The 25260-nt window shown below is 40.5% G+C and overlaps 1 protein-coding gene across 1 annotated transcript in view; it reads right to left on the bottom strand.

Moving 5' to 3' along the window:
- LOC139478195 (guanine nucleotide exchange factor subunit RIC1-like) overlaps positions 1-25260 on the bottom strand; it is an 80257-nt gene that overhangs the window by 42206 nt on the left and 12791 nt on the right. Inside the window, exons 2-4 of the mRNA XM_071260567.1 lie at positions 10856-10963; positions 9936-10024; positions 6603-6713 (exon numbers count right to left, since the gene is read on the bottom strand). Of these exons, the coding sequence (XP_071116668.1) occupies positions 6603-6713; positions 9936-10024; positions 10856-10963 (308 nt within the window). The remainder of the gene's footprint in view (positions 1-6602; positions 6714-9935; positions 10025-10855; positions 10964-25260) is intronic.

Raw genomic sequence — 25260 nt, 5'->3', positions numbered from 1 at the left:
CGTCGAAAGAAAACCTCAGGTATTTCTTGAACTCGGGGTGTATTGGTATGTGGAGATAGGCGTACTTAAGTCTATTGACGTTAGCCATTCTCCTGTCTCGACAGGTGAGATCACTGTTTGGTGACTAGGAAACAAGTCGAGTAGAAGCCCTCGCTTTCCTGTCCCTCGGGACCCGGTTCGATCGCAGCTTTCATAAGTGCGTCGACCTCGGCACGGAGGAATTCCGCCTTCTCTCGGGTAGCAGGCACCGGAGTGTGCTTTATCCCGGAGAAGGGGAGGGGCGGATGATGTTTCCACCGAGGCAAATGGCCATCCCTTAAAATGGACGGGGTCCGGGGATTGTGATGTAACTGTCTCCGATTCCTTCAGGAATAGAGCCAGTCGGCCGCCTACGGGGACATCCGGCTGGAGGCAGTGAACCCCGGCTGTCGGCAGTTCGATAACTTGCGACTGTGGGTTCACCCGGGGCTCTTCGGGCGCTAATGGGAACCCATCGTTCCCAGCCCCGCGAATAAGCTGTTGGTCTCGACCAGCTGCCTTGCCCCGGCCCGTGCCTCTCTTGCTCCTCCCGGCGCCCTTATACCTGAAGGAAGCGGCGGCTTCCAAGCAGGTGTGGACGTCTGACCCGTGCGTTAGCGTAGGGGGGGACAATTGGAGAGGCCCGCTTACGCGGTTTTAACGCTTGGTACCTCCAACATGGCCTCATGAGTCTTTGATGGAAGTATACCATTGAGCGGCCTCTCGGACCACCTGCTGAGCCCCAGGGAAGAGGGTGGCACCCTCTTATACGGCAAAGCAAGTAAGTCTTGGCATGTGTAAGTCGAGTATTTAGATACCGACATCCACCGCCTGCGCATGCCCATAACAGCGCACATCATCTGCGAGGCACAGCTACGAATAGCGTCCCGCGTAAGATAACTGAACTTCCGTTAGTTGCGCGGCCAACTCCGAAGAGTCGACCGGCCCCTCTCCCGCTAACTCCCTCTGTACAGCCGACAGATACGCGGAGTGTACGGACACACGGAGCTGTTGGCATGCATTATGATATTGCTCCTCGAAGCATATGTAAGCAGCCTTCAATTCCGCACCGCACGCGGGAAAGGGGGGGGGCAACAGCCGGCCCTGCTTGACCTTAGTCAAGTTGGGTGTCTCCGACTCTGGCATGGGCGCAGCCACCTGAGGCAGTACCTGGACAATCCTGTCCCGCACGTGCCTCTGCACCCGGCCCGATGCCGAGTCCCGGTGCCGAGTCCCGGTGCCGAGGTGCCGGAGGTTCAAGGGAACCCACCTGGCACCGGGCTAGGTATCCACTAGTGGAAGCCTCGGCCTCGGAAGAGGCGTCTGGCTCCGCTAGGGAAAGTTGTGCGTCGGTAGTGCACGGGCCGAGCCGGCGCCCGCCACCACTACGCTGGGGATCGACCGCGAGCCAGAGCCGAAGCTCGGTCTCGGATCGTCCCCGAGACAAAGGGAACCAACCTTGCTCCGGGGCAGGTATCCACTAGTGGAAGCCTCGGCCTCGGAAGAGGCGTCTGGCTCCGCTAGGGAAAATTGTGCGTCGGTGGTGCACGGGCCGGCGCCCGCCACCACTACGCTTGGGAGCGACCTCGAGCCGGAGCCGAAGCTCGGTCTCGGATCGTCCCCGAGACAAAGGGAACCTCCCTGGCTCCGGGCTACGAATCCACTAGTGAAAGCCTCGGCCTCGGAAGAGGCGTCTGGCTCCGCTAGGGAAAGTTGTGCGTCGGTAGTGCACGGGCCGGCGCCCGCCACCCCTCCGCTGGGGAGCGACCTCGAGCCGGAGCCGAAGCCCGGTCTCGGATCGTCCCCGAGATCAAGTGGCCTGCCTCGGCCGACGCCGGGCATAACACAGATCTCGAAGCCGCGTCCGGCGCCGACAACGGGGAAGGCTCAGCCCGTAGCTCCTCCGGAGCCGAGACTTCACCTCCTCCATCATCGACGCCATCGGCGACTTAAGTAACGCAGAACAGTCTGCCAAAGACAGTGCAGGAGAGGGTGCAGTGCTTACTACGGGGACCCTCCAGCCTTCTCCCCCGGCCCCCGGAGAGGGAGCGGGGGAGACAATCTCGGCAGCTTTTTTACCCTTTTTAGATGGGGAGGGGGGGGGGGGGGGGATGTCTTAGTAGATCTGATATCTACCCCCGCCTTTATAGACCTCTTTAAAGTGGAACAAGTCAACTTGTCTCTTTTGGGGGGTAAAGGCAATGTCCTCCGCCAGACATATCAGGCAGCGTTCGTGCCTGTCTTAGAACAACCCGTACACAGTTTGAAGGTCTTTGTAAACAAGACCGTAATTTCTGAGGTGGGCGGGAAGGGTATTAACGTGTATCAGTGCGATATAAAGATCGGAAAAATACGTGCATAAATTGTGAAACTAGAAGCAAAGGCGTAATGTAGAATGCGATTTGTAACGCGATACTAATAGCCAATGTCGTAGTTTAACTATAACACCAAAGGGGCGTGTTACGCGCTAAGGTGAAAAAACCCGTAAAAAAATGTAAGTGTAGTTTATAAATTAACACACCACCTTGGGTTTTGTAAAGGAAAAAATTGTAGTCCAATGCTGTATGATATAACAAAACCCCAAGCCGTTTCTTAATGGCCTTGGTGTTACATGTATCAGCCCGTGGGACTACAATATGGACGCCATTACGGCCATTTGAATTCAAAGGTGCCGTGCACGTGGCGTCAATTACAACTCTATAACTTCACAATGCGAGGTATTACGCCTTTGCAATGAAAGAAATGTACCATACATACAGTTTGGTCAGCCATGGTTCTTGTCGAACGATAGATTTCTCTTATTTTGTCTTGTGTGAAAAATCAACACGTCTGTCTCTTACAGATGACATAAGGAAAGTGATTTGGGTGAGAGTTGCTCCCCCTGGCGTGAGGCGCCGTTGGTGGTGAGGCCCCGTAAGGGTGGTCGTATATCATACAAAAACGAAGTTTTTTGTGTGGTAACATTTTTTATTAAGGAAAATGGTTACAACTATGTCATGTAGATTTTCTTGAGCAAGGAAAATGCAATAAGTGCCCCAAGGAGGATTTAATCAGAAAGAGAATAATCTGCCATGCCATGCCACGCCACATTGACTATGGTAATATGAACAATAGCTGGGCTTCTTTAACTTCTTTTGACTAGTATACATTGCTTGAAATATACTAGACTTTGAAAAAAAGGCTACAAATATTATTTGTGGTACATAAAAATGATGAAAGATGTGGGTTTTTTAAGTTAAATGGGTAGATCTACTTTTGTTTGAAGTTCTTTTCATTGATGAAATTAATTAACAGACATGCCTAATGGAAAGAGAGAATAATCGTAACATTCTTAATTTGTGAAATTGAACAAAGTAAATATAAAGGTCCTGCTCCTCTCACAACACAAGGCCCTCCACAATAAGACAGAGCTAGCTTCTTTATGACATCACGATAAACATGATGACACACGAATGAAAAAGCAAAAAGCCATTTTGAAATGTGGCATCTAATAACATGTTCCCATTAAATGTGTCAGCAGATGACATACCGTATATCGCTGTGTATAAGGAGAGTTTTTCAGACCTAGAATTAGGGGGCTTTCAAGGGGGTCGCCTTATACACAGGGTTGAAAAGTTTTGATGGTTTTCGCCAACACAGAGACATTACTGTGAGCACGTAACACTGGAAATACTATGTCAACAAATCCGTACTGAAGTACGCAAACTAATCATGTAATTACACTGTCTGTTATATAAAGTGTTCACTGTATAGCTGGATGTATGTTTGTAATCTATCTTATTAATTTTAACGTGTGTACAGCTGATTGCTACTTCCAGCTTAGTTTATGAAACAGTACACACTGTAATTTGAACCTGTGCATATAAAACAATGCCTAGCACAACAGGAAACAGAATTTAAAGGGTAAATCATCATGTCTAGTGATGTTTTATCTCAAATTTCAATATTTGTATTGACCAAGCTTAATCATCTCTTTGTTTCCCTCAATTCATTGAAGGGAATCAATATAATTTTTTTATGTGGAAGAGAAACACATTTTTATTGCAAATCTATGGATTGTGTATACGCTGGTGATGTGCATCAGGTGGTGGTGGTTTTCTAGACAGTGATATACAGTAACATTCTTCACTGCAACACACAACAAACCAGGAAATCCATTAGCTGATAAATGCCTACATCTTGAGAGGCCTATTCCAGTGGCATACTGAGCACATTAAGTATGTAAGGAAATAAGTCAAATGAATAAATAAATATATTGGTATTGTTTGGAAATATACTCGATGTGATTCTCCATCAAATCACACCTATATGCTAGGTTGTTACACGTCACAGGGACAGATGTCTGTTTCAGGTAGTCGATCCTGGAAGCTGTGTATATCCTATCACTAAACAGGTTATTCAGGTGTCAGGCATAACAATTTATGAGAGTGAAGTATACACATAACCAACCCTGTCACATGTGGGTTTAATCATGACACATGTCATAATGTTATTTTTAACTTTTTCTTATCATCACTCACTTAGTGCAAACATTAATAACCTTAATTTAATAGACATTTTTTATGAATTGCTTGACGTTTAGTTACCTCTTAATGCAGTAGACACTCAAATTCAGAAACTATGAAAAAGAAATCATTATATTACAACAGTTTATTTTGATTTCAAGACATGCCAAAACAGCTTGACAGTGCCCCAAATCCATGTATACAAATATCTGACAGGTAAAGCTATTGATAGAAACATAAATATATCTGGTCAGTATTCATAAACACTCCGAATCTGGGTCAGGGAAGTAAGAGGCGTGACTGCCTGTGGGTATGGGTCAGCTTGCCCTGCAGGGCAGACACACCCTCCCCCACTCTGTCCTGCTTGTCACAATAGCTGGTGGTTTGTTTGTATCAAGGGGACTGGGTGAGGCGTTCCCCTTCTAAGGGTAGGGATGAGGCGTCCCCCTTCATAGGACAGGGACGAGATAGTCTCCATTAAAAAAAGGGGCCAGAAGTTCCCATTCTAAGGGCAGGAACAAGACGTTCCCATCAAGGGGACGGGGCAAGGCGTACCCATCGAAGGGCAGGATGACATGTTTCCCCTGCAAAAGGGCAGGGGCAAGGTGTTCCCCTTAAAAGGGCAGGGGCGATTGGTTCTCAATCCAAGGGCAAGGACGAAACGTTCGCCTTCTAGGGTACAGGGTAGATGATCCCCTTCAAAGGGGAAGGGGGTAGGTGTTCCCCTTCAAAGAGCAGGAGTAAGGCATGCCTCTTCAGAGGGCAAGGCGTTCCCCGTCAATAAACAAACAAACTTCAAGGAAGTCAATAGAGCACGATCGCAGTCAGTGAATTGAATTGGCATGATTATATGCTTGAGTAAACAGTGTCGATTTATTTTTACTGCCAAGGGCCATAACGAAAATACATCATTGACAAGCTGAAAAGTGCTTGAGAGTTATGGTTATAGTCATCTCATGTTGAGAAGGCAGTAATAGTCAGAGTTTTCTAAACAACAGAAGAAATGAGCCATACTTTTATATAGCAAAGACATATCATCAAGTACAGAGTATGCGTGATATGCACATTTACTCATCTATCATTGTCTGCCTTTTACAATATTATTTACATGAAAGATTTACAAAAATATAACATACCATTTACTTAATTCTTATTTTGTGAGAAACAGAATATGCAATACATACTCATATTTTTATCATTATCTTCCTTATTAGAAAGCAAGGCAATTTTATTTATTTTTTGTTTCCAGATTCAACCGACTGAAGCCAAAAGTCACAATCAGAACTCAAAGGAGGCATAGTTTAAATCCTGTTTCTTGCCCAACAGCCCCAGATGCAACTACAAAAACCATACAAAATTTAAGTAACAATTTATCATATGCATTGTATTATGTCTCTGACGACTGTTGTTTTCTTAGCCTTCTCAGGAGTAACTACATGTCACCCTATTAGCAAACATTGTTAAGAGTCCGGTATGGTTTGATGACACTAAAACAGGTCTCCTAACTTGAGCAACAAAGCTCAATAATTGTTTGATGCTTGTTGTTTGTTGATTAATGTCCCACTCAGCAATATTCCAGCTTTATGATGGTTTCTGTAAATAATCAACTCTGGATCAGATAATCAAGTGATAGACAGCATAAGGCATTAATCCATGCAATTGTGATACGATGACATTCAACCTGTGAAGATCCGGGTTAGAATAGGTGTTCAGCAACCCATGCTTGCTGTAAAAGGCGACTATGCTTGTCATAAAACTAAACTACCGAAGGCATGCAGACTTGATGCATGTCATTGTATCCCAATTCCGTAAATATCGATGTCAATCACTGGATTGTCTGGTCCAGACTCGATTATTTACAGACCACCGTCATAAAGGTTGAACATTGCGAAGTGCGGCATTAAACAACAAACAAACTAAAGGATGACATACAATCAACCAAGCCACCAAGCAGGACCACACAATCCATTTCGTTGCCTCTTACAACAAACATGGGTTGTGGGGGACCTTTTTACCCAGAATCCCCATGGGGTGCAAACCCCCAAACATACCAGGCTTTAGGGTCTTGTTCATACTCACCATGATATTTTATCTGACAGATGTATCTGTGACACCCATGACACTTTCAGGGCAGGAACACTGTCACTGTCTAAGATGCCATTGATGTTGTGACGTGGTGTCGGAATACTTCTGAAATATGCAGGAAACTTATATGATGCTGTTGTTACTTATTATTATTCGTTGTTGAATTTCTAGAGCTTATAATCCTCACAAAATACAAAATCTTGATGTGTATGACATGGCTGAATCAGTTCATGGAAGTAGTGTATCATACAGCTGAATCAAAAAAGTTCTCCCTGATGGATGCAAATATTTCCCTGATCCTAAAGGCTTAATGTCCCTGACACTGACAATTTGTCACATGTGTACATGTGCATTACAGGGGTGAATCAATTCATTGATAGAGTGTATCACAGGGCTGAATCAATTCATTGATAGAGTGTATCACAGGGCTGAATCAATTAATTGATGTCTGTATATCAGGGCTAAAGCATTTCATATTTCATGCAAATAGTGTATCACAGGGCTGAATCAATTCATTGATAGAGTGTATCACAGGGCTGAATCAATTCATTGATAGAGTGTATCACAGGGCTGAATCAATTCATTGATAGAGTGTATCACAGGGCGAAATCAATTCATTGATAGTGTGTATCACAGCGCTGAATCAATTCATGGGAGTAGTGTGTCACAGGGCTGATCAATTCATTGAAGTCCATTTTACAGGGATGAATCAATTCATTGATGTCTTATTATAGGGTTGAATGAATTAATTGATTAATTAGTTCATTCAGGACTGAATCAGTTCATATTTTGCTGCCTAAACATAAACACCTGACTTCAGTATAACAGCCAAGTAGGCAGAGATGAATCTGACATTCCTTTGACTGGCAGGTCACTGTAACAGTGACGACCTGCCCTTCTACGGTATTTTCACTATTCACTTTCAATACCCTTACACCAAACATATGCAAATCCCACTGACAACCTTTCATACACTATCATGATTCACCCCCATTCATTACAAGCTCCCACGGCTGCAAAGCACCAATACCCTCCACATCCATAGCATGTCAATTACACTGTATCTTGTCACCCTCCTATACCCTTGTCAGTAGCATGTCAATTACACTGCAATCTCACCCTCCTATACCCTCATCTATAGCATGTCAATTACACTGTAACCTCACCTTCCTATACCCTCATCTATAGCATGTCAATTACACTGCAACCTCACCTTCCTATACCCTCGTCTATAGCATGTCAATTACACTGTAACCTCACCCTCCTATACCCTCGTCTATAGCATGTCAATTCACTGTATCATGTCACCTCACCCTCCTATACCCTCATCTATAGCATGTCTATTCACTGTATCATGTCACCTCTCCCTCCTATACCCTCGTCTATAGCATGTCTATTCACTGTAACATGTCACCTCACCGTCCTATACCCTCGTCTACAGCATGTCAATTCACTGTATCATGTCACCTCACCCTCCTATACCCTCGTCTATAGCATGTCTATTCACTGTAACATGTCACCTCACCCTCCTATACCCTCGTCTATAGCATGTCTATTCACTGTAACATGTCACCTCACCCTCCTATACCCTCGTCTATAGCATGTCTATTCACTGTATCATGTCACCTCACCTTCCTATACCCTCGTCTATAGCGTGTCTATTCGCTGTATCATGTCACCTCACCCTCCTATACCCTCGTCTATAGCATGTCTATTCACTGTATCATGTCACCTCACCCTCCTATACCCTCGTCTATAGCGTGTCTATTCACTGTATCATGTCACCTCACCCTCCTATACCCTCGTCTATAGCATGTCTATTCACTGTATCATGTCACCTCACCCTCCTATACCCTCGTCTATAGCGTGTCTATTCACTGTATCATGTCACCTCACCCTCCTATACCCTCGTCTATAGCATGTCTATTCACTGTATCATGTCACCTCACCCTCCTATACCCTCGTCTATAGCGTGTCTATTCACTGTATCATGTCACCTCACCCTCCTATACCCTCGTCTATAGCATGTCAATTCACTGTATCATGTCACCTCACCCTCCTATACCCTCGTCTATAGCATGTCTATTCACTGTATCATGTCACCTCACCTTCCTATACCCTCGTCTACGGCATGTCTATTCACTGTATCATGTCACCTCACCCTCCTATACCCTCGTCTATAGCATGTCTATTCACTGTAACATGTCACCTCACCCTCCTATACCCTCGTCTATAGCATGTCTATTCACTGTATCATGTCACCTCACCTTCCTATACCCTCGTCTATAGCATGTCTATTCACTGTATCATGTCACCTCACCCTCCTATACCCTCGTCTATAGCATGTCTATTCACTGTATCATGTCACCTCACCCTCCTATACCCTCGTCTATAGCATGTCTATTCACTGTATCATGTCACCTCACCGTCCTATACCCTCGTCTACAGCATGTCTATTCACTGTATCATGTCACCTCACCCTCCTATACCCTCGTCTATAGCATGTCTATTCACTGTATCATGTCACCTCACTCTCCTATACCCTCGTCTATAGCATGTCTATACACTGTATCATGTCACCTCACCCTCCTATACCCTCGTCTATAGCATGTCTATTCACTGTATCATGTCACCTCACCCTCCTATACCCTCGTCTATAGCATGTCTATTCACTGTATCATGTCACCTCACCTTCCTATACCCTCGTCTATAGCGTGTCTATTCACTGTATCATGTCACCTCACCCTCCTATACCCTCGTCTATAGCATGTCTATACACTGTATCATGTCACCTCACCCTCCTATACCCTCGTCTATAGCATGTCTATTCACTGTATCATGTCACCTCACCCTCCTATACCCTCGTCTATAGCATGTCTATACACTGTATCATGTCACCTCACCCTCCTATACCCTCGTCTATAGCATGTCTATTCACTGTATCATGTCACCTCACTCTCCTATACCCTCGTCTATAGCATGTCTATTCACTGTATCATGTCACCTCACCCTCCTATACCCTCGTCTATAGCATGTCTATTCACTGTATCATGTCACCTCACCTTCCTATACCCTCGTCTATAGCATGTCTATTCACTGTATCATGTCACCTCACCCTCCTATACCCTCGTCTACGGCATGTCTATTCACTGTATCATGTCACCTCACCCTCCTATACCCTCGTCTATAGCATGTCTATTCACTGTAACATGTCACCTAACCCTCCTATACCCTCGTCTATAGCATGTCTATTCACTGTATCATGTCACCTCACTCTCCTATACCCTCGTCTATAGCATGTCTATTCACTGTAACATGTCACCTCACCTTCCTTCCTGCTGTACATACAAACAGTTGTGGTTGGACACGGAGATGTCGATTTCCACTTTGAAGAACAACACATAGCACTTGGAGGTCTGTAATAGAGAAATAACATCAGGCTGAGAACTCGGTGTTTACATCACATAACTAAACAAATACACTAAGCCTATATAGATTACTGCTGTGTGTGTCAGGGAGGTGACTGACAGCTGTCGTTGCTGAAGTGCATTATTTTCATATTCATGATTAAGTTTATTATGATTTTAAGACAATGTGTAACCAGTGAAAAATTGGAGCTTTGATAAACATGATAAATCGATCAACTTTTGACTTTCATGAAAATTCCTGATTCTGTTCGATCACACCAAAGGTTTTGTTTACAGAAAAGTGTATAGCTTAGGTGTGTAGACAGTATTCACTCAGTCAAATAAGTTCTGTTGCAGGTGTGTGATGTGGTCTTAACAACTTGCAATCTGCAGACTTACAGAACGGCCCCATTCAAAAAGAAAATACTACTATATTTTAATCAATTATTACATTTCCATCCATATATATACATTTCTTTTTAAACAAACTGTTAATGGCATCCCATTAACTGTTAAATGTTAATCCATAGATACCTTTCACTAGACTCTGCTACACCTTACCCAACAAAATGTATAATAGATCCATACACCATGAAGAAGATATGCTTCCCACTTAAACATGTGAATGTCATTTGAAAAGGAAATATTGAAAATTCTCAATCAAAATATGTTTCTACGTTACAACTTATGCATGATCTCAAAAGCCTTGGGAAAGTAGTTAAAATAAGAGTGTATGTGACATCAGTATTAGGTAATCATGGTGATGATATTCCAAAACTTGCACTTCAATAGCCATGTTTATACAAAAACAGGTGAAGCGTGAGAGTTATCTGCCCTTACAATGACAGCCAGCATGGAGGAGTCCTGCTTCCATTCTGCCCGACAATACACTCCATATTCTTCCTGCTGCTTCTGTGACAGACTGTGACTTACTATTTGTATTGAGGGCTGAAAAATAGAACAAAATAATTTTATTAAGACATAAGATAATAGAAAGTTGTGAAATCAGATGAGTGAGTGAGTATGGTTTTACACCACTTTTAGCAATATTCCAGCAATATCACGGCGGGGAACACCAGAAATGGGCTTGTGAAATCAGATGAATTATGATGCATAAATCATAATGGGATGTTGGTTAACCTAGTAATATAGATATTACTAATATGGTCGTTACTGATACTCAGGTAGTAAACAATAAATCAACAGAAACAAAAAACAACCATATAAAAGACATGATGAAGGATGCCAACATTCCAGTGAGAGCTGTATCATAATTTCTGCATGACATAAACAAACACGCAGACAAATGTTTCAAAAATTCACACACATATATTTAAAAACAAAAGTTTGCCAAACTGATTATGTAACACCTATGATGTTCATAGTATGTGAGTATGGTTTTTACATCAATATTTCATCAATATGACAGCGGCAGCGGGGGACACCAGAAATGGGCTTCACACATTGTACCCATAACCTGGATCTTCAGCGTTTATCAGCGAATCATGCTCACAATACTCAAACAACAAATCCAGATTTAGAATGACACTCCCAGGTCAAAAACAAAACAGATCAACACATAACAAAAACAAGAATTCCAAAAATATCAAGAGTACAGTTTTACAAGTTGCAACATTTAATGTCCAAAAAGTGAGCCAGGAAAGTTAATTATACCACATTCTAAAAACTAATCAATGGCGCTAAAGACAAGCCGACAGGTGTAAATGTACAAGTAGCACGACTTCTAAAGAATAGCGTAATCAATGGTCGTAATTGAGATTGACAAGGGTGTATTTGTCTTAGCACGAGGTGTGTAAGGAGAGGGACCCAACTCAACAACACAGCTGTGCCCCTCGTGTAAACACTATACACTTGTGAAGGCACCACCCAGTACACAGACTCAGCCCACAAATACCAACCCTACATATATACACACACTTACAGGGGACTATCAGAAATACTTCAAGGTACGGGCATGCGAACTTGATACGAACGTCAACGTCATCCCATGGTTGTTTTGGGTGTTTTTTGGCAAAGGACTAGGAGGCATGTGTGACCTATTTGTATGCAGGATATAATCATAATAGACAGTGAATATTTAAGGAGACAACTCAGACAAGGAAGATGAAACTTCTGGTGATACAAGCATCTGAATGCATAAGTGTGAACTTGAATAATGCTGGACTGGTAGATAAACAAGTTTAGTGTCATGGGACAAATCCTGCCTTTATAAATTACCGACACTTTCATGAAAAATCATTCTATGGTGTATACTTTCGTGTAGATGAATACAGCCACCAGATCAGCCAATTTCATGCGTCTGAAGTCTCCGGACAGTTCAAGGCTTAATAGAGAACCATAATCTTGATAATCCTTTACAACATTGTCATGTTCTTCCATATTGTTTCAGATTTTTTGTATTGTTCTAGTCCTATTTCCTGATTTGCAAATCAAACTAGAAGTGAGTGCTGTTCCACACTGCAGTAAGACAATTTCCAGCTATATCACAGCAGACTGTCATGGACCAGACAAACCAGTGATTGACCCCATGAGCAACAATCAACATCAGGTCATGATGACATGAACCTGTCAAGTCAACCCAATCCACTTTTCTTGCTTCTTAAAACAAGCATGGGATACAGGGTACCTGTCTTCCATGACATCACATCATAATAAAGTACTGCCTCTTCAACAGCAGCATATCCAATGCTTTACTTGACACATGACACATGCATATGGAAATTTAGTGCTGACTTTGACAATATTTTCCATCAAAACCCACAGATATATATTTCTAACGACCATACTGCTGATCCTCTTGTCAAAAACAACCTTCAGCATGGTTAGCAGCTAATAATGTGTGATCAATAATACAGTAAACTGACTTGGATCTTGAATTTTCATTACCTCATGCGATAGGACTAGTGCAAATGTGCAACAACTAGAATATTGCTAAGAAAGCAGTCTGCAACTTTAGCACCAAGTCTGAGTCTTGCAAAAAAATTCTGTCTAGTATTGTTTGTCGTTTAACACCACACTCAGTAAAATTTCAGCTATATGATGGTAGCCTGTGAATTATCAAGGACCAGAAAATTGAGTCTGGACAATGCTTGATATGGTCAACAATCATCCACGCCAATCAACAAGGTTACCAAGTCTGACAAGCTGACCCATGTGGTCACTTCTTAGAACCAGCATAGATTCCTGGGGACCAATTCTAACCAAGATGCCCCATGTCAGCGTTAGAAATTGGCAATAGTCCTGTAGTCCTTACCAAACTGCCCAATAGTAAAGGTATCCTAAGGACTAGTAGAAATCAGCCGATCTTAAGGGTTTTGCTCAATGTTATCATTATAAGGACTAGTGGACAAAAACCGTTAGTTTCTAACACTGCATGGTGTTCAGGTTTGGTCTAGTAAGCTTAGCCAATAACAATCCATGCATTAAAGAGAGATGCCAAGAGAAATGTTTGGGCTTGTAGACTCATACATTTTTGGCAGAGACTGAGCAAGTAAACCCCCCATAAATCAGAACTCCCAGAAACTGATGGGGGTACTTGACACACGTGTATGTCTGGCAGACAGGCTGGACAACACTTGACACCCTGACCAGGGTAGTATGACAACACAGTATCACATCCATTGAATGTTTCACACATGGCCTGTGCCTTCATATAAATTTTGGCTCTAAAAAACTGATCTCAAGAAGTCTGACATTGAGTCGCGTAATTCAACAGTCAGTGCCAAGTCTGACATTACATTCCCCACTCAGTACCAGCTGAATATCAGACAAGTAGAGAGAAAACTTTCAGACCATAGTTATTTCAACACTTTATAATGCATTATCAGTTTTATCACAAGGAAAAGAACTAGGTCCTGTCCATTCATCCACAGCAGACAACATGTAACAGGTATCCTTCAGATAGGCAACAATTCATTAATATATCTTGCTAATGGTAATTTATAGTTTATCTATGTCTATATTTTGGCAAGGGGTTAATATCATAATCATTAATGATAAATGAGTTACATTCCCCTGTAACCATGGTAACAGTGACTTATTGCAATTTGAGGACTAAAATACATGATAATAACCTTTATCCATTTCTAATCATGCTAATAACAGGTAAAAATTGTCCTTTACTCTATATGTATGGATTTATGAAAGTCCTATGCTACTTGCATGCTCAGCAAATGATTTTACAGATAATGAACTTCTTAGCCAATATCCTTCATGATGTGCCAATATCTGAGTATCATGACAATTGCCTTTAACCTGCTTCACAGGATCAGAGGAAAGACAAATCAATATTTTCACGGTTCCATTTCCACGATAAAAAGCGCTTTGTATTGGCTCTCAATTTCCATATTTGCATCTCCCATAACTGCATGATATATTGCCATAGTCAGTGCAGTATTCAAAGAATCGATATAATAGATCCTTACACATAGAGTACATTTAGTACCAACATAGGCAACTAGCACCAGCAAATACTCCATCAACTCCTCCACATCATCAAGACAAAACAGAAAGGTTTGGGCGGAACAATGCCACAGATAATTTGATAGAATGATTGCATAAAATATTCATGTTACATAAGAGTATCTATACCATTGCCATGGTTACAATAAATGTCACACCAGTCTATGGAGTTACAGAGTTATCAGATCGTCTGGACCCCAAATTGATTTATTCAAATTCTCTATCCAAATGACTATACTTCTATACTTATCCACATATTCTTACTAAAATCCAGTCTTGAGGCCTTAATTCAGTTTGTGTAATGGCAGGAAAGCTCGTTCCACGTTCACATACAAACAAATCAAATTTTCCCAAAATCTCCCGAGAACCATTAAGTGGAAGTCTGGCTATTAAGTCTGAGGAGCACTGCAAGTGTTTGCATACAAAAGACACATCAGTGATCAAACAGTGAACTTCACCGACCACCAGCCACAAACAGATGATAAGCCAATATCCAAGCTTGGAGTCACATTTCTCTCAAATTAACTGTGTGAAATGAGAGCTCTATGAATAGTATGATGTTAAAGAAAACAGATCGCTTCTGTTCTGTGTCCTCAAAATACAGACAAATAAGTGAAACGAGTGAATGTTGCTCAAAACTGTAGGCAGCATCATTCTAGCTTTATATACTACCCAAAAAAAATAAAGGACGAATTAGGCACCACCCAAATTTTTCACATAACCATAGTTAATCTGTCATGCTTGGACAGATAAACCAAAGTAATGTGAAAGAACCGAGTGGTCCTTAACTTCTTTTGACTAGTATATCATGGCTTTAAATAACTGAGTCTGGGCAAGACAAATGGATTGCCACATAAATTTTCTGTCTTATTATCGGGTAACACCCACTAGGGCTGCAACGAATACACCATGAGGCGAATACGATTCGTATCATGAATATAGGGTAACGAATACTAAATATTAATTCACGAATACAATAACAAGTCAGCAGTTGATGTATCATTTGTCATATTTAGCATGTTCAGTGAGGCAACAACATAAATCATTTAACATGGTTTGCTAATTTTTAATATATTATTAAATATATTTTTCATTTATATACTGCATTTATCCAGGTACTAGTATCTGCTCAAATGCAACAATGACCAGTGCCCACAATACTGTCCAATTAAATAGTATAAGAGTGTTGTCTTTTGAAGAAATCTATGCATAAAATATGTTCTTATGGGTACTTTTTTTATGTAAATAGATATGCTTGCATATTCAAATATATTCAATTCTAGTGGCCAGGAATAACAAATTCAATTCATGAATGGATACGGTTTGATTCACCGAATACGCGAGTGAATCGTAACAGCCCTAACACCCACTGTACATTACATCATTGCCAGCACTCAATCCTCATCTGTCTGATAGTGTTCAGAGTTGCTGACCCAGTGTCCTAGCCTCACCATGGGTATACAGACAAATAGTCAGGCCTGTTCATCACATCACATCAATCACATCACATCACATCACATCACATACATGATCAATGTAATTGTTTACCAAAACATTAAATCATTTCTCATGACAGGACAGACTGAATGGGAAAAATATGCTGGACATATGCTACATTTGTGAAGCAAGGACAGAGAATTGCCAGTGTAACATCTGTGAGTGTCTGCCTTGAAAACCAGAGGTCCTGAAATAATCTTGTATGCGACATCAACCCAATTTAATTTCACACAGCAGTTAAAGTGGGATGAGGCTAAGGTAATTGTCTGTCTTAGCATTTCTTATTAAAGTCACTAAAAAGTTGAGCCGAAACCAGTCTTATGACTGGGTATATCAACTAGCAGATACTAAATACACTTCTTGTTCCACAAAGATAAAGACTCAGTTTCATGGCACTAATTATGACACCTGTATTATCAAAAGTATGCTTACCCTTTTACGTATTGGAGAACTGGGAATTATACATAACACAGGAAGGAGATAAGACACCCCGGTTTTGTCCATAGTGCAAGTAAAGGGCAGTTGAAAAAGAAATTCATTTCATTCTTGTTTGCCCTATTCATATTCGTTCAAAATATTTCCCATATTTAGGGATTATTAATAATAATAATCGTAAAGATATACTAGTTAGAATGTTAAACTCTTCTGATGTAAACTGTCTTGAGAACTTAGCCAATTATGTTAAAGATGCTATCTGTCTTCGTTCTTCTTACCTGTAAATATTATTTCATGCAGCATGTTTCGCAGTGGAATGAAAAAATGAAAAATAAATTTTTGTAATCACCTTTTATTATCCCACAATTAGTATTTACATACCAAGCAATTAAAGGCAAAGCACAACACTAATATTGTAGTATTACCTTTTTCTAAAGCAGTCCTAATGTGACTGAAGGTTGAACTGCAACTAACAATGTCAGCCTAACCATGTGTTCTAACATCTAGCCACCACGATGGTTGGTGCTAGACTCCTTTAAAGCATTATAAACATGCTTTTATATCAAACATTCATGAAAATCACGTGCATTTCAGTGTTCTCCTCGAAGCTGAATGCGTTTTAGAGTTCATTTTCCGAAAACATAACAGTCACTGAACATTCCTCCTGAACGTTCCTCCGATACGCTGAATTCACGTGCACCTTAAACGTCATTCCGCAAAGTAAATGACATGGTTGTATTTTTTCTACACAACCGACTATCCACAAACAGTTCTGCAGTCCACAGCACTTGATATGAAACTAAATTGTATATATCTGTACGTGGGCCTGAGGCCTTATTACCGAATGAATTGATTGATTGATTGAATTATGACACCTTGAAGCAGACTAGAAGTAGATACCAATAAGGCATAGTCTGTGTATGTATCTACTGCCCCTGTGTATAAACCCACTAAATGAACAGATATCACCCAGTCCTCTAAATCATATCACTATTATGTCATGCTATTGTCTTGTCACACAAACTACAAACAGAGGCATGTCACATTAAGAAACAAACACCACAGCTAATGAGAAAATTTGCAGACACAAAGTTGTGGGTTATCATCCCCATACTATCACTTTATCTGACAAAAAACGAAATCCTGTGCAAAGAAACGAAAACTCTGGAAAAATAATCCTTTCTCAAGCCAAACATGTTAAGCTGACATGTGTTTGATTTAGCTGACAAAAACATTTGGGGTCTGACCACATCTGTGTCGGCTTGTAGACACATCTTATTTGTAAATCCATCTGGGGCAAACACAGATAAAGGATGTATGATATTCTCCCTAAAAATATGCCTCACGATTCAAGTTAACATGTCATTTTTATGTCAGTGTAATATATATAGTTTCACACATTCCTGACCAGACAAGTCTTTTACAGTGCCAAGCATTCAGTACTGTCATGTCATGTTTATTGGAGAGATTGACAATTCCTTCACCAAGCACCAAGCTGGTTCTCACGACATATTGTTATACAGTCAAGTCCTGTTAATCTGACATGGTTAGTTGCATATGATTATGTCGGATAAACAAAATTAAGTTGTATCAACGTTCGTGATTGAAAATCAGACAATTACACGATTATCAACGATACAAACACGTAATAAAAATATGAAAAATGAAATATTCATATATCGTTACATTGTTTGCGGAATATGTTTTCTAATCATGCAACCTCTGAAACTTAACACAAAACTACTGTTGACTGATTCAAAACACTTTTGAAAAAATAGTCTGCAATAGAAGTCGCCAGTTTGAAACTAGTGCTGCAAAGCCAAAGAAAGCAGCTTTCTTAGTGGCCAATGTAGACTTCCTGTTTGTCATTTCATTGGTCGGTCAAAGTTCACGAAAGGTCATTCTCATGTGACCTGTCATGGGATGTCGTCAGTGGTAGCGAGAACGTGTATCTGATTTTTATGAGAATGGGGTAATCAAAGCCTGTGATTTGTTTAATCCTAATTTGTTATTTAAAGCATTAATTGTTTACTGTTGAGCAAGTTTATCTCTGCAGACATTGTAATATGCAGCTACTAGCTGACTCGTCGCATCAAGACATGGACTGTGTACTCGCGGGCTGATGCCCAGGGATTATGCTGATCGCTGTGTCGGATTTATGAGTGATTTCAGTAATTTCGGTAAAAATTAGGTGTGTCGGAGTCGGTTTCCATCATTTGTGTAGGATAAAGCCGATTGTCGGATAAATGAGTGTCAGATTAACGAGCCTTGACTGTACCTCTATTCAGAATCTTGCAATTCCATTCACATTGGTTAATCCACACCACATGACAAACAAAACAATACATTTCAATGTAGACCCAGAAATCATGTGACTGACCTCAAATATTGACTCGTCACATGATCAGTATTGACCTGTCACATGATGAATATTGACTCGTCCGCTAGAAAACAAGATGGCATCTGATAGTTACATCTCACGGTTCACAGATTACTGTAATGAAACAGAGGATGGTTTAAAGGCCTCATCAACTTTCAAGTGAATTACAGAAATGCTGAAACGAATGATTACTCTTGATTAGGTCAATATGCTAAACCAAGGACACTCAGACCCGACCCCTTCGGCAGTCTGACCGGACCTCGGCCTACAGCCATGGTTAGGTCAGACCACCCCTGGGGTCAGGTCCTTGTTTTCGCATACTGACCTCATCAAGAGTAATTATTTGCTAATTGATTCATGGAGGCTCAATACTGTAGCTCACCTTCATATTTCACAGCCCTGTTCATAAGGCCAACTGCTTATTACATGGATCCCAGTCATATTCAGGTGAGGTTTTGTGGAAGGACAAAAAGAAGCACTGAACATGCTGAAGCTGCATTAAGTGTGAAGTGTGACTTGCTTTGAACTGATCATGACAAACTGGAAGTACAGTGTTATATAGCAATTACAGGGACTAGTGATGGAGTACGATCTAGTGGCTGTGACAGAGACTACAGATGCCTGGCAGTGTGAGGCCAAAAGATAGCGAGCATGAAGGGATTATTAGTCATATCATACGTTTTAGGTGGTAACTTTGCTCTGCTCAGTGAATTAACATCAATACTAAGTACTCCTTCATATGTTCTTATTCAGGTTTTCAGGAATAGTTTCAGAGACAGATCCCATTGGCCATTTCCAACTTCTCCACAGCACACTTTGGACTAGTGGTCTACAAAAAAAAACATACTAGATTTTGAGAGAAAGCAACTAGTCCCTCTAGATTTTAACTAGTCTTGGACTAACAAACAGGTGGCCATGTCAAACCATGAATTTTCATGACACTCCCACATCTTTGTATCTGTCTGTGCCAAAACATGTCTTAGCATCATTTCCTGTAGTTTTTAGTGAGTGAGCATTGATTTCATTGCTTTTATAAGTATTCCAGCAATATCATGGTTAATATATGGACCATTATTGATATTTACATTAAAAGATGACAGTCCTTCTCTATTATTTCCCTTCCAAAATTTGCATAATCTTTAAATATCCTACTGTCATAAATGTTATAAATGAAATTATACCTATGACCCTAGGAATACTGTAGAATATATTATTATCTAATAAATATGTAAACAACATTTGCTATCAACATAATAAACACTAATAAATTCAATTTCATTTTTCACAGCCATTATTTTTTTTCAAAATGCTTTTGAGCAGGTATTTTTTTCATTTGAGAAATAGGTGCAATCCAAGTGTTACATTACCATACTGTGTAACGCAGTGATATTTTGCTGACCTGGCTGGACCAGTGAGTCAAGACTATTTTCACAATATGGCCTTGCACACAACCATGAAACCTACTCAATCTAACTTCATGTTTGTGACAGGGTTGTTTCAGAATATATGCAAGCTTGTCCAGTCCTATCTTTCCCCTGTGCATCCCGGCAAAGTGCTCACATTAAATAACAGCTTAGGGGAAACACAGTAAATAGCTCTGAGCTTGTTCATATTTGCTGTCGTCTAATGGAGATCCGTGAAGATCCGGGTTAGAACAGGTCTTTAGTAACCCTGCTTGCTGTAAAAGGCTACTATGCTTGCTGTAAAAGGCTACTATGCTTGTCGTAGGAGGTGGCTAACGGAGTCGGGTGGTCAGGCTAGCTGACTTGGTATCCAAATTGCAAGGAACAATGCTTGTGATACCAGTCACTGAATGGTCTGGTCCAGACTCAGTTATTTCAGACTGCCATTATATAGCTGGAATATTCCTCAGTGAAGCGTTAAACAAACAAACACCTAATGGATACACACACAATTCATCTCATCTATTCCCATGCAGTCAAATGCTGCACACCAATGTTGTACCATATCTCCATCTTACCACAACTCTTGCACCAATGTTTAAGCACTGCTTGCCAAAAATAACCATTTTCATGGTAACATGTCTTTTTCATTAACTGTTTAAAAGTACACATCACAACATTCCCCCGAACATGTGAACAAGCACTGTTAAAAAGGACAATACTCGTTTCTCTAGTGCCTAGCAGCGTTAGAAACAAACAGTTTTCGTCCACTAGTCCTTATAATGATAACATATACCAAAACCCTTAAAAAGGGCAAATTTCTACTCATCCTGCCAAATTCTACTGCTGCCTAGTCATGTCTTCTCCTGTACATGCTACAGTCATGCATCAAGGCTGCATCAAGGAGCCATGTAACCATTACACTGATGAACTACCTATTACATCAACCTGAACATATGCCCCATAACGCTAATCACTTGGATTGTAGAGCCTGCCAAGCTTTGTCAATTAACACGAATACAAATTTGAGAATGGCAGCCAACAAGGTCAAGGTGAGTGAGTACCGCTTGGAACAAGATTTCAGATATCACATGGCGATTTACAATATTGTTCATTTCTGTTGCGTTTATCATGATATGGTCTGCTAATCATCAATAACAACAACAAAAACAAGACAAAAAAACAATCCGTTGCCACTGTCAGTCAATAATTGCTGGACAGGTTTTGTTTGGTTTGATAAATTATGTAATATACTTTTGGTTATTTTATTAGAACCAGAACAAAAGTTCTATTTTAAGTGATTTCTGTCTTTTGTTGAGTTTGCCTTGAAGTATCTGAATCCTGACACATGGTACTAAGTGTGACTCCGTAGCTGTGGAGAGACACACCTTGTCCGACGTGGTGAGAAGGCTCTGTGAAATGGCTGGATTTGAGGGATATTTCACGAATCATTCAATTCATGCAATGCCAGCAACACCCCTATACAATCGCTGATCGCTGAAATAACAGGACATAGATCCACGGCAATCAGGGATAAAGTAAGGGTCATTTTTATAATGTCTAAATAGCTCTGTTTATTCTGTCCTGTTCTGTCATTACGCTCTCTTATACATCTCAACACAAAGAAAAGCAAATAAGTGGACAAGATTGATTGAAAATGAAATGATTTCTTCGATATTACTTCTTACAGGTACAAAAGGACAAGCGACCATTTGTTGAAAGTAGTGGGCGATGTTGAATAAGGCAAACGTCTCGTAACACCTGCTACTTCTACTGGGACAACATCCTCTTCCAACGAGGAACCACATGACCTACTTCGCCAGTTCCACAAACCTTGCAAACCATGCCCATATCCTTCACAGTTGAAAGAAAGGGAACAAAGACTCCCTTCAAAATGTAAAGGAAAATAAATTCTTGAATAATTTGTCTTGTGTGTTTTTAATTCCAATATATTATTAGACTAAGACACTGTAAACACTTCCTCTTTCAGGCTACTGTAAGTGGAACAGTATTTGCTCCAATTCATTTAACCCTACGACTAATAGCACCTGTTAAGAAATCTACTGGCGCCCAAATAAGAACTATTGTTTGTATTGATCAAACTTTTGAACACTAATTTAGATTCAACATGATAATAAAAGCCTATTAGTATGAGTTAACAACATTAACACTGAAGTAATCTGGGCCCCTCCTGTACCGAGTACAGGATTTTGGTGCATGTCTGTGTAACATGTGTAAGTATGTTTATTTCCATGAAAAACATTAGCACCGCCAGCAGTCCACTTTTAAGTCCAAAACCTGAAGTTTGTAAAATTTCTTTGGTCTGGAAAACTCAGCACATATAATCTCTATATCAACAGACAAAGAAGCCTGCTAAAGAGGCCAGTTTAGGCTTGTAGAGCAGTACTGACAGTTACATACAGGTAACTTTGTTTATAACGAACACCCTTATAACAATCTGGATATAATGAACTGGGGTCCGTCCATTTGCTCTATGTATCCTGTATATATGCTTATAACGAACTAGGGTTATAATGAATTAAAATCAGTGGTCCCTTTGAGTTCGTTTTAACCATAGGTTACTGTATGTGATATATGTAGCAACAGTACTTTGACAAATCTGGATCTAACACTGCCTTATAACCTATTTTTATCCAAATTTTCATTCATCAACTGAATGTCATGGCAGCTATTGATCACGTAACAAAATAGAATCAGGAAGAATATCTGATAGGATCATATGAACTTGGCGAGCATGGCAGCGAATATTGTGGAGTTGTCAACTCTACTGCGCTGGTGGCCAGACAATTGTGGCATCTTAAATCTACCCCTGCAATACCTGCTTAGCAATATCTTTCCATTACAATTGCACCTCCCTATACATGACATTATCAGGAAACAGATTGTGATTGTTAATGGCAGGCAGTTCCTGGGACTGACAGTCGTGATGATCATGATAATCAACCTCTTGCAGCTTCCCAGAATACACTGCCATGGATGATTACATCAATACTCAACACAATATGGGTTATATGATTATATCTCAATATCTAGCCTACATTAAGATACATATCAAATTCACAACAGCTATTCAGTGTTCATTCTATAGCATGGCACTGTGGCACAGGCACATTACAAAATCAATTTCAATGATGATGCACGATTTAACACCTAAGTGTGGCAGATCCATAGCTTCCAATGCAAAAGAATTTAATTTTGTTCGCGATATTTTCTATTTAATAATAGTATTTAAATATAGGACCCCTTAAGTTCTGATTTTTAACATAACAAGCTATGAAAAGTACCCATTAAGTCTCCATATTCAATTTTAACACTGCCTGTTAGGCTAAAGGTCTCAATGTTAAAACTGTTCTCAAATAATGATAAGGCCTTTTTTCCACTAGTTGGTATTAATTTTTTTGTCTTGAAATGAAATGTATGTGATCATTCAAGCTTGTTTGTTGTTCTATACCAGCATCGGTCTTATTCCAGCTATGAAATAGTGTGGCCAATAAATAATCGATTCCTGGCCAGGCCAACCAGTGGTTGATAGCATGACAGGGATTTACCAACACCTGCTGAGAGGCCAACATGCGGCCCCAAATCTACAGCAAAATATCATCAACACTTCCCAACTTGAAATTAAACATTTCCCTTATTTCATGCTGTTAGTCATATCTAAAGTTATGGCTTTGAAGAAGGGACAGGGCCAATAAAGTAGAAGAGCAGGGCTTAAATAATTTCTTAAACTCAACTTGTCCTGCAGGGCAAGCAGATAATAATACTTTGTACTTGTCCTGCTATATTTTCACTTGCCCTGTGAAATTTCATAAAGATATTATTTATGGCAGACAGTACAAAATAACTCAAAGTCCCCGTCATCTACGTTCACCTCCATCCATTCCAACTCACTCAACTATGCATCTTACATGGTTCGTTTTCTCTATTTACAGCCACACTGTTTTTGAGAATTGTTTCTTCTCTCAGCCTGTTTGTTATTAAAATCATGTTTTTTTGTCCTGAACTCCACCATCCACTATATCACTATTATCAGCCATTTCTCTCACAAAATCAATCATCAGCTGTTCACTATTGCTTTGACATTTGAGCATCAATCATAAGTCGCTTACAACAAAATATTTTTTTAATGTCTCTCTTTTAGTTTAAAAACTAGTTTCAATACCTACTGCGCAAACGCACTTTCTGTTTATTTCTGTAACAGACAGTTGCCAAGTATGCCATCTATTTATGACATGAGCAACATGTATTTCGTCGTTATTGGTTAGATCGTGCGAGAAATGAAAACGTATCTTAGGTTAGAAATTATCTTGCACATTTTATTGCAAACGATTTGAAATGAATCGATACGACTGAAATATATGTACTCGTCTGGAAGGACAAGCGTTTCTTCAATTCTTTCTCTCCCTGCACAAGCTGCCACTCATCAATACGAGAAGACAAGTGGTTTTTCGAGCCCTGAGGAGACTTTAATGTTTAGTTTTACATTATTGCATCAAATCTAATGTTAATATACAATGTTAAACGACCTCTGAATGTACCAAGTATTCCCCATTTGCCTGAAAAAGGGGACTTAGCTTGGAAACCTACGTAAATCCCTGCATGAGAAACATCCCATGTTGTTGGTGCACTTGTTGGTGCACTAAGATGACACACAGTCTAAGATGAAGATCTAAGATGTGAAGAGTCTGACCTACTACAGCGGATCTGAGGACCTACTGAAACCTGAATCCCCATTGGGGAAACACCTAATGTAATGAACACAAGAAAGGCTGACAGTTAGCACACACTTGATAAATATTAGCAAATATGATTGCATACCGTATTTTCTTGAGTATAGTGCGCACTTTTTTTCGAAAAAACACAGCTGTGTAGAAGGGGGTGCGCATTATACACGAATTATGAGTTTGGATGTTTTTTTCCCCATGGAAAGACATTACCGTGAGCACGAAACACCGGAAATACCATGTCAACAAATCCATACTGAAGTACGCAAAATAATTATGTAATAACACTGTCTGGCTATAAAA

Source organism: Haliotis cracherodii, unplaced genomic scaffold (genome assembly GCF_022045235.1).
Source record: "Haliotis cracherodii isolate W230 unplaced genomic scaffold, xgHalCrac1.p SCAF_4, whole genome shotgun sequence".
Lineage (NCBI taxonomy): Eukaryota > Metazoa > Mollusca > Gastropoda > Lepetellida > Haliotidae > Haliotis > Haliotis cracherodii.
This window is presented reverse-complemented; position numbering and strand designations above follow the sequence as displayed.